Source organism: Schistocerca piceifrons, chromosome 1, assembly GCF_021461385.2.
Source record: "Schistocerca piceifrons isolate TAMUIC-IGC-003096 chromosome 1, iqSchPice1.1, whole genome shotgun sequence".
NCBI lineage: Eukaryota > Metazoa > Arthropoda > Insecta > Orthoptera > Acrididae > Schistocerca > Schistocerca piceifrons.
In genome coordinates this window covers 1,238,825,076-1,238,836,466 of record NC_060138.1, presented here as the reverse complement: position 1 = coordinate 1,238,836,466, position 11,391 = coordinate 1,238,825,076, and the positions used below count along the sequence as shown (strand labels likewise).

Below are 11,391 nucleotides of genomic sequence, written 5' to 3'. Positions count from 1 at the left end.
TTGTCAACTTTTACTACTACTGTACTAATAATGTTAGAATAGCTGGTAATTGTCAAGATGTGCTCTTAAATTTCAAGGAAAAAGGAATATGCTGAGTACAATGCCTATTCTCGAGTTACTTGCCTGAGGAGTAAACAATACTATTTAAAGTTAAATCATATTTCTCAGATCTGTTTTGCGTAAAGGTATTGCCATCTAGACACTGTACTTTAGCACTGGATACTGCACACTTGACCTAGTATTTAGTACCGCACGAAGAAAATTGTAAGATATCACGATTAGGACTGATACGAGGGAGCGTCCCTATTAAGTGCCGCCGAAAGGAAAATTTGTGTGAAGTGCGTAGCTTAGTTTGCGCGTTCTGCCTAATCCAAACATTAATTTGTGGCGCTTTGATTCAAACGGACAGTGTCGCCACTCGCCATTTATTAAACTTGAACTGCCTGAAATATTACAGGGGAGAAAGCAAGGAAGTCCCTGAAGGTAGTTTTTCTTTAAACTTCACGCCTGTGAAACGTGTTATGTAAGAGTATTAACTGTTCTCGAAATCCATTTGCAGCCAGTGTGTTGCAACATTTGTTATACACATGAACAACGAAATAGGATTCACCGTGGCAGAGATCTATATATCTTCTTATGAGCATGTTGGCAAGCCTCCTACAGTGTTTAATCTTTGACATTGTGATGGCATCTTGACAACGTGCACAGTAACGGTACAGGAGTTATGCGTGTATTTTTAGTAGGCCAAGTACTTGAAGTACCGTGAGAGGCGACACAGGCGAGATTCTCCTCGCCTGGATGGTGTCGTGAAGTGTGCGAGTGCTTGTTGACATTCCTCCAGTTCTTTCCACCGAGTGTCGCGATACTGCAGTGCGCTGCCGAACCAATACCAGTTATTTTTCGTCATCAAATCAGCGAAAATGAGTGCCAGACCATCCAATGTTGGTATTGTTGCCATTGAACAAATTTTTCCATCCCAGTACGTTGACCAATCGGAGCTGGAAGCGTTCGATGGAGTTTCGGCAGGAAAATACACTATAGGCCTGGGACAATCAAAAATGGGTTTTTGCTCAGATCGTGAAGATATAAATTCACTGTGCCTCACAGTAGTGTCGAAACTGATGCAAAGAAACAATATTTCATATAAGGAGATTGGAAGGTTGGAGGTAGGCACAGAAACTATTATAGACAAATCGAAAAGTGTGAAGACAGTGCTGATGCAGCTTTTCGAGGAAAGTGGTAATTTTGATGTCGAGGGTGTGGACACTACAAATGCATGTTATGGTGGCACGTCTGCATTGTTCAACGCAGTTTCATGGGTCGAATCCAGTGCTTGGGATGGTCGTTATGCCCTTGTCGTATGTGGTGATATTGCTGTGTACGCGAAAGGTAATGCTCGGCCCACAGGTGGGGCGGGAGCCGTTGCTATGCTGGTTGGTGCTAATGCTCCTCTTATCATAGAAACAAGTGCTCGGGCAACATTTATGAAACATGCTTATGATTTTTACAAGCCCAATCTCTCTTCTGAATATCCGGTAGTTGATGGTAAATTGTCAGTTAAGTGCTATTTAAGTGCACTGGACAACTGCTATCAGCTGTACTGCAGCAAAGCAGAAAAACATCTTAATGGTAACAAGATTAACTTGGAATACTTCGATGCAATGATCTTCCATTCCCCTTATTGTAAATTAGTTCAAAAATCACTGGCACGTTTAATGTTGAATGATTTTATACGTTCTCCTCAAGATATTCTTGCAAAGTATCCAGGGCTTCAGAAATTTCAAGGCTTAGATCTTGAAAACACGTATTTTGACAGAGACATAGAAAAGGAATTCATGACTTGCAGCAAAAGTGCCTTTGAAGAAAAGACTCTTCCCTCTCTACTGTTAGCGAGGGAAGTGGGCAATATGTACACCCCATCTTTATATGGATGTCTGGTATCATTACTTATAAGTAAAAGTGCTGAACATCTTGCAGGAAAAAGAATTGGTCTTTTTTCTTATGGCTCCGGGTTGGCTTCCTCCATGTATTCTGTGAAGGTGGCAGAAGATATTTCAGAAGGATCACCTTTGAGACACATTATTGCTAATCTTGGTCACATCAGCACTCAACTGAAAAGCAGAACATGTGTGTCTCCAAGCGATTTTTCTTCTATAATGGAACTTCGTGAAAAAAATCATCATAAGGCACCATACACTCCTGAAGGTCCCATAGATACGCTTTTTCCAGGAACCTGGTATTTGGAGTCAATAGATGAACTGCATCGTCGAGTGTACAAAAAGGCTGCCTAATGTTTGTTTAAAGTAGTAATATTTTTAGAAACATTGCAGTTTTAAGTATCAAATATTTCTCAATCAGTTCACTGTTTATATGAAGAAGTGTACCATCTTTTGATTTGTGTTCGCTTGAACTAGCTCATTGAGAGAGAAACCAATAGAAGTGTTGCTTATGCTCTACATGATTTTGTGTTTATCATGAAGATGAAATGGATTGACATTTTTTGTGCCCAAGGAAGTTGTTAAGTAATGTAAATACTTGGCCATAAAAATCGCAATTCAAGAGCAACAATTCTTCAGCAGCATTTAGTGTTCAACCAGTATCACCTGCCAAAGCATTTATGAATCTACTGTGGTAAGTATATGAACAGTCACATGCTAATATTTATCATCAATCATGTTATATCAATAGGTGTAATATTAACATGCTTAACAGTGTTTAGATGATGGTGAAATTCTGATGAAGAACCTACACTTATTGATCATTTGAATTCATTTGTGACATTAGTCCTTACACATGGTATGTCAGTTGCAAATTAAGTAATCCTCATTCATTTAAATGTTGGTTTATTGTAGTCTGCATATGTTGGAGAGATGCAATGCTCATAATTCTCAATGTTTATTTTATTTTGACACACACTCCAAATTGATAAAGCAGACACAATGGAAAAGCATAAGATGTATGTAAAGATATGAAATAATTTTACATGTTAAACCTAATAAGATAATGTAGCTCTGAAATACTTGGTGTCATCGGTGGTGTGTTCAATATTCAGAGATAATGATAGGAAAAAGTCTAATAAATAGAGAGTACTATGAGCTCTTGATCAGTAGATGAGATGTTTCACAGTAGCAGAGATGAACTGCTCTTACCTGTGTTTCAGAGCCCATGTTTACTAGCATAGTTAGCTTCAAATTATAGTTCCTGCTGCATCACATGGATATTGACCATTCCTCCTGGGACACCGTGTGTGTGTGTGTGTGTGTGTGTGTGTGTGTGTGTGTGTGTGTGTGTGTGTGTGTGTGTGTGTTATAATAAACTAGTATCTCCAGTCTTGCATGTGATAAATCAAAGAGAACTGCTTTGAATTTTTTAATTTACAAAATAGACTGCTGTCTCTTGTTCTTGTTAGAAAGAAGTTGCTCGTTTTAAAAAGTTACTATTCATCTTATTTTTATCTCAAAGAAATGCACACAAAGGACTGATGATTTTCTTTTTGAGTAGGAATTTGGGTATGTAACACTATTTGTCCATTTTAATATGAAAAAGTTTTTGTTCCTACAGTTTGACTATAACTGTGAGGATAGTCCAGTGAAACTTCTCTTGAAGATTTTGCATATTGTCCTTTCATTTATATTAGATTTGCTACAAACAGTGATTGGAGCATATTTCGTTGTAGTCAAGGTATTTTCAGCAAGTAATATTGCCCCATTTCCTATGAAACAACTCTTTCATGACAATCTGCAACTTGCAATACCATTTACAGTCCAAATCCATTTTAATGCTCACCAGGATGGAGCTGATAGTGAACCAGTGGGGATCTAATAGTTATCTTATTTGCTCCATATGGGTTAATTTTGGAAGCAAGCTCTAAAGTCCACCTGCAGTGTTAAACTCATCAGCAGCCATGGACCTTATGGCACTGGTACAGATGATATTTACATATGGAAGAAAAGACTCTTATACTTTATAAGAATCAGAAGAGATCACTGATAATTTTTAAATGTTTTTAGTGATGTAATGTAATTGAAATTGTCGTAGTTATGTTGAAGCACTTCCCTCATAGTGTCCCTTTGTACCATCTGTTAATATACAGATGTTATGAGATAATGGTTTTCTATATGGTGTTTCATTCTATATTAGATGGAATAAATCAATGTTGTCTTGTTGAAACTGAAAAATCAGTTAAGTGTTTCAGTATTGCATTTAAATGTTGTGGTTCTATACAGCTTTGAAAAAACTGGGACAGAGTCAGCTTCCAAAATTTGTAATGGCAGGACCATTACTAGGTTATGTATCAGAATCAATGGTCACAGAGAATTTGTCTTAAACAGCAATATCCAGTGTGCTGTTTCTGAGTGTGCTGCAGAAGATAATAGTAGGAATTTGGATGCTGCTTTTATTGCTTGTTGTTGGTTGTCGTCATTCCCCTTTTGCCTACAAAAAAAATGCTTCCAACATTCAGATCTGGAAACAGGCTGTCCAGTATATACTTTGGCTCTTGCCATCTAACTGGTCTTTGTATTTACATTTGTTCTGTGTATTGCTCCTTTCAGCCAGAGAGGGAAATGTGTATAGAACTTTGTTGAGTTTCTCTGTCTTAGCAGCTAGCTGCCTGTCTTTCTGGCAATGTCTGATTGGACAGTAATTAAAAATTATCAGGTAGCTCCTAGATATAAGTCATTTTTAAAAATTGTCAAATTACAATTGCTAAGTCATTGTCATTAAAATTAAATTCACTTAGAGACGACAGGGTTTGTCAGTACTTACCTTAAGGTTACTGCCAGGAATGCCAACAGAAACACTCAATTGAAAATAGCAGGAAATGAGGCAAATTTAGGAAAGACCCCTCCCTTCCGTGTACACGGTTGCCTTTCAAATGACCTTCCAATTGTCCACACTATCACAACCAATGGCTTTTACTTCACTGAGGTAATAGTCTATCATCAACAGCTAGCAGTGCTGTTAATGATTTCCGTTTAGTTGGTAGTACAGGGAATTATGCCTCCAGGAGGTAAGCACTAACCAGTCCATACGCAACATTAACAGTAGCAGCCCTTTTACACTTCTGCGAGTCATATCAAGAGTTATTTATATGTCTGTGGATGATTGTTTATCCCAGATTATTAGTCTACCTATCGAAATTTTCTCGTGGACATAAATTTGACTAAATGTTACCTGTGTTGAAGGGAGGAGAAAGCTAACAGTTCCACCAAATAGTTATGAGCTGGGTCAATGATAAGGCACATAAACAAGACTTAGAATACTGTTAGTTTTTGCACGAATCCTCCTTCAGAGTTTCAAGAGTAAGCATACACACATCTTCAGCTAAATTTTCTAGCTGATTGCATTTGACTGGCACTGCAGTTTGACAGGGTCCAAGACTTTCCATGACCATATTTTAAATCCCCCACAGTAGTATTTGTGGTATTGAATTGAAAGGTTTTCAGAAGCCTAGGAACCAGGTGTCAGGTCTGAATATCACAATTAGTTTTCCAGGATCATTACTTCCAGAATGCATGAAATCCACACTTATTGCCTGGGATAATGTCATCATGCAGAATTCTGCTTGCTGTAAGAGAATGAAATGAGATGGTGGTTTTTGTGGACCAGGTCTGATATCTCTTTTGTAGAATGTACAATCTATGCTCCCATCCAGTTTTTGGGAAAAGGTATCTCTTCAGCAGATCTGAAGACCATTGATTAATAATGTACATAATTCACCTGCAAATTTTGAACCCCCATGGATTCTTCGAGCCCCATGGTCCTTTTGAGCTTAAGCAATTTCTGTTGCTGTTCAGTAGTACCAATACTGTTTACTGTATCACTCATCTTTACAACTGTATGGCATTATGAATTGTGATGTTCCTTAATTTTGTTTTGTGGAGATACATTTCATTATGGTAGTTCGTGTTCCCACACAACATGGAATATCATGCTTATTTAAATATCACCAGATATTACTGCTTGAATGAGAATGTGCACATTTTGAATTGCAGAGAAAAATCAGTTTTCAGTTACTTCAGCGAGTGAACTTCCTGGTCAAAGAAGATTCATCTTCAACTTTATAGTTAAATCATATTCACAACATTTTGTGTGCAAGCCATCAGTGTTTACATGTAAAAAAAGTCACTCACATGTTTACATGTAAAAAAGCCACTCACAACCTGTCTAGCCTGCCTTGTTTGGTTTGTCCCAGTGATCTCACTGCTATGAATTCCTGGCTTTAGTGGATTATACTCATGATAAATCGCACTGCTCTTTAGAAGGACTTCAAACTGTGGCAGTTTTCTGTGAATGCTATTACAAGTGATCAGTAATACCTCAGTACTGCATTAGTTACAGAATTAATTTGGAAATTCCTTAGCACTACATTTATTCTGAGTGGATGCAGGATTACCCAGTAAAACAAATGAAAAATAGTGTAAAAATTATTATTCTTCGTGCAGTGTGTAATATAGTCTTTAACTTGAGCTGCAGTGAATACTTTACCCTGTGGTGTAATGTGTGTTGTTCTGTTACTCAATGACAGATTGAAACCTTGTGCTGATAACAGGACTTCCCTTTCATTCTTACTGAGCTATCCAGCCACCACCCACATCCTGCCTGCACAGTTTAAATTCATCCTGTGTGTGTGTGTGTGTGTGTGTGTGTGTGTGTGTGTGTGTGTGTGTGTGTGTGTACACCATCTTCTAAATTTCACTAAGGTGCTCATTCTGCAGGAAAACTGGTACACAACTTCTGATATAGTCATGCCAAAACGCTTTGCTGTTCAAACCTTTACAATAATGACATTATTTTGATAGCTGAAGTTTTTGATTCTAGGTGTTCCTGGTTCCTGTCAGTCACCCGTGCAGCAATCCAATTTGGTTGATCTTCCTGATGTGTTGCTTATGTGCTAGCAACAAACACAGAATTTTAAAGTATGACATAAGAGTGGCATTATCTTATTATCTCTCTTTAATATTTTGTTTCTGTACCTGCACGTCTCATTTTCAGTTTGTACTAACGACGACATATAATACCAAAGAGTGAGATTGAGATCAGGGTTATCTTGATGTCACAATTGACTTTGTGTGCTTAACAGAGCATCTTCATCAATGGACACTGCAGTAGAAGTGGTCATTATTCATGTAATCAGGTTTATATTGTACTACATTCCATATAAAGCAGGCTCGACCTTATCACTACACTTGTACCATAAAGATTTCTTCTGTGTGTCTATGGTTAATTGCTCGTTTCATCTTTACAATAGGGATTGCAAAAGGAAAGGGAGGATAGATGCACATATTTGAATATGGAAAATGTGATTGTAGCTGGTGACCTTCTAAATGTTTAAATCTATTCTGTAATTTTTTTTTTTTTTAATTGATGGGTGAGTACTGTGTGTCACCTCCTGTAATATAACTGGAGGGTTCTGCGGAAGAAAGTGCTAACATTGATATAGTAAGGATTGAACGAATAACTTTGTTGTGTTTATGAAGTTGTCATATGCTGATAAGTTGCGCTTTCACAGGAAACTTCCTGGTAGATTAAAACTGTGTGTTGGACCTGGACTCGAACCTGGGACCTTGTGTTTTGCAGCAAGTGCTCCACTGGCCGAACTATCAGAGCCCAACTGTCATCCCACCCTCACAACTCCACATGTCAGTGCCTCATCTCCTACCTTCCAGACTTCATAGGTGTTTACCTGAATATCTGGAAGAAAGGATATATTTTGAGACAGGTCTGCAGCTAAACCATATTTCTGCAATATCCTTTCTTCCAGGAGTGCTTGAAGTTCGGAAGTTAGGACATGAGGTACTGACGGAAGTTGAGGTGTGTGGGTTTTAAATCGTGCTCAGAAAGCTCAGTCGATAGAGCCTGTGCCCACAGAAGGCAAACATCCCAGCTTCGAGACTTGGTTTGGCGCACAGTTTTAATCTGGCGGGAGGTTTCAATTCAGCGCACACTCCACTTCAGAGTAAATATTTATTCTGGAAAGTAGTTCCTTGTGTATCACTAGAAAATACTATCTGCTAGATAAATTGTTGAATCTAACCAGACATATCTTATGCCATGTGTCAAAATAAACTCTTTTGAAGGAGCACTTTTTCCACTGACCCCATCAGTTATTTGTTATTCGTCACTATTTTGCTTTCTTTTTCAATACCGAGTATTTAGAAAGTACAGGAATAATTGTGGTTTTAGCCATCTCTATTAGCCAGATCTTTTTTGAACTTCTGGTATTAATGTCATATGTCATAAACAAACAATGGAAATTCCAGTATGGAATAACAGATTGCTATTCACCACATGGAGGAGATGTTGAGTCACAGGCAGGCACAATGAAAAATATTTAAGCTTTGGGACAAAACACCCTGTCAAGGGGAACACACAGGCACATTCAAACAAGTGCAAGAGTGAATGTGTGTGTTTCCTACATTGGAAGTAGATGTTTGTCTGAAAGCTTAAATATTTGGAAGTCTTTTTCATTGTGCTTGTCTAAGAGAAGCAATTTGTCATTTCCATATTGTTGCCTTAGTTACTAGGATAAACTTTTTCAATGAATGTTATCTTTCATGTGTCAAAAATTTCCATGAGCTGTAATGAATTATGAAGCAACCTTCTTTTAATGCTCTAGTAATGTCACAGCACACACGGAAATGAGTACTTTGATTACATTTCTTAAAGGGCAGAGAAAACAGTGAATTAGATGTTATCCATTAGTGAGTAAATTGTTTGCTTGATAGTAACATTTGGCTGGACAAGTTTCCATTTCTAAAGAAGTGTGGATTATCTACGTGCAGCAGCGAATTGTTCACCTCACCTCAGCAGCTAAAAGTAATCTAAACAAAGAATTGGCAGGAGGAAAGGTGGGGAAGGGGGGTAGAGTTTATAGGGAAAGTTTTATCGTAATTAGTTCTCTGCTCAAGCCATATTTAAAACTTTCCTCACATTTATGAATAACTGACATTTGTTTACCTTTACCTTTGATGGGTTGTTCACCCGTCTTTACTTCACTTGACTTTTCTGTGTTCTGGTGCCACTAGATACTTTCTGCCAAGAATTTGTATTTCTTGTAGACTTTTTTCTTTTTCTTACTCTTCTCTGATAGTGGGTGGTTCTCTAACCAAAATATCTGCAAATGATAGTGTTTCCAGTCATTGAATTGGTCATGTATTACAAAATTTATTTTTCATAAGAGAGATCTCTGCACAATTTTATGCTTTGTTTAAGCTACATTATAATGCAGCCATTTGCTGTATTCAGGCTGTCACACATCCCCCCCCCCCCCAAAGTTCAAGTGTATATGTGTATGTACAGTTCCTTTTTGAATCCTTGTGCTGTGTGGATTCTACTTGTTGCATGATTGGCAAGGTGGTGAGAAGCCTTTCTGCTGAAATTTATAGAATTGCATCAGTGAATAAATGTGAAAAGCTCATTGGGTTGTTCATGTTGTAGGGTTAATGAAGTGCCTTCAATTTGTTAGGTTATGCTTTCATAAATCTTAGGGAAGAAAGTGTTGTGCCTTTGAAAGATGAAGTATAGAAATATGAGAAACTGAAGACCTTGTTTAACATGATTTTAAAAACCCTGCAAACCTGTACAGATATTATAACGGATTGCAGTACTGAATAAGAGGATGTGGGCATGTTTCTCTACATGAAGCTCATTATGTGCTTCACTCTGTTGCATTGCCCATTCCTCACACTGTTCATTACTCACGAATATGTCGTTCAGTGTTTTATTAATAATGCGTAGCTTCTTTAACAAAGAACGAATTCAGTTCACATGGAAATCCATCAAGAATTGCCGTAATGTTCAACTGAAGTGTTTGCAATACAGTGAAATGAAATGCACAAAATGGGTTGTAGAGTTGTATAATTCTATTTTAAACAAGTTGAAAAAAATTGATTATGGTATGGAAGGTTCTGGCAGTATTTAAATGATGCAGGAGGGAAGAAAACAACTCTCCGAATAGCAGAAGTGTTGAATTGTTGACAGGCACACAAAAAGAATGAAAAATTGGCTAACTTTCGGACGTGAACCCTTTTTCAGACACATACAAACAACAACAACAACATCACACACACACACACACACACACACACACACACACACACACACACACACACACACAAATCATGCTTGGTGACTCATCCAAAAGCTTTCGAACTTTTCATTAATTTTCTTTTTATGTAGCTTTCAACAGCTCCAACATTTCAACTATGCGGTGAGTTGAAAAAGTAAATTTTTAGTGTATTACAGTGAAAGACGTTCTTTAACATTTTACGTATTTTTATTAAGTGACATATTCTTTATGCACTACATGGCTTCTGATAACTGTACCATTTCCTTCAAGTGATTCACATTCCTGTAATGTTTCCTTCCACAAGATGACTGTCACCTTATTCACACATATAGTTTCTTTTAGGGTAGATGATTTTCTCTTAAACTGCCAAGTTCTACTACTTTAATATCCATGGGCAGCTATTGACATTTGTTTTGTATCTTCATTGTAGCTTTAGCTGATACTGTTGTGTGTGTGTGTGTGTGTGTGTGTGTGTGTGTGTGTGTGTGTGTGTGTGTATAAAATCAGTTACCGTACTGTGTTTTATACATTTCTCAATCATGACAAAGGGGCTTACTTCAGTCGGAAATTAATGTGTTTACCAAAGATAACAATTCTTGTTGGAATGTACTGGAGATTGTAGTACAATGGGAAGTGTCAGGTGTATCATTGTTGGTCACAAACCTTGTTACTCTTATTATACAAGTTGTATGTTTTATTTATTTATACATAATAATATATTAGGCCTATTTACTTTTTATCAGATCTGAAGTTGGAAAGCATTTTAGAGCATATTAACTTTTTGAACTTTTTATTATTCTGAGACACCATTTTGTTGGCCGTAGTGGATGGGTGATCTACTTTGACAAGTAGACAAGAATTATTTGGAGATAGTATTTTAAGTAGAATGTTAATTCTCTTTTTGTGTATTCAAGTATGCAACATGGCTCAAAAGATATGCTATGGCTTTAAATACTCCATCGTCTGAGAAGTATTAAAATTTTTATATATACATGTATGTTAATGAAAAAGTTTGTATTGGTGATTTTTGTTAATGTGTATTTAGAGTTTATTTATTGAAACTTCATAGCATATTTTTATATAATAAATCACTTCAACAACATGTTTTCAAATTGCTGATACTCATTTCTCCCCAAAATTTCCTAATGTTCTTCAGAATCTGTATGAACAGAGTGTATGTTTCTATTTTATTTTCAGTGCATTCTGGTTTGCAGAATAAAATGCATCTCTGGGTACTGTGTTTTGTAACCACAGCATAAACATTTAGATTGAAAGTCAGCTTCATTATTTGCAGACATTTTTAACCCTGATGTAGCTGT

General features: G+C 37.1%; 1 protein-coding gene across 1 annotated transcript; it reads left to right on the top strand.

Annotated features, from left to right (window-relative positions):
• Positions 1–692: 692 nt before the first annotated feature.
• On the top strand, positions 693–9,533 carry LOC124781992 (hydroxymethylglutaryl-CoA synthase 1). Its single transcript, XM_047253905.1, has 2 exons — positions 693–2,631; positions 6,823–9,533. Exon 1 carries the CDS (start codon positions 921–923, stop codon positions 2,289–2,291), a length of 1,371 nt encoding a protein of 456 aa, XP_047109861.1. The 5' UTR covers positions 693–920; the 3' UTR covers positions 2,292–2,631; positions 6,823–9,533.
• Positions 9,534–11,391: the final 1,858 nt, after the last annotated feature.

Excerpts from the sequence above, each read along its gene's own strand:
- LOC124781992 (XM_047253905.1), top strand. The coding sequence starts at position 921 with ATGAGTGCCAGACCATCCAATGTTGGTATTGTTGCCATTGAACAAATT.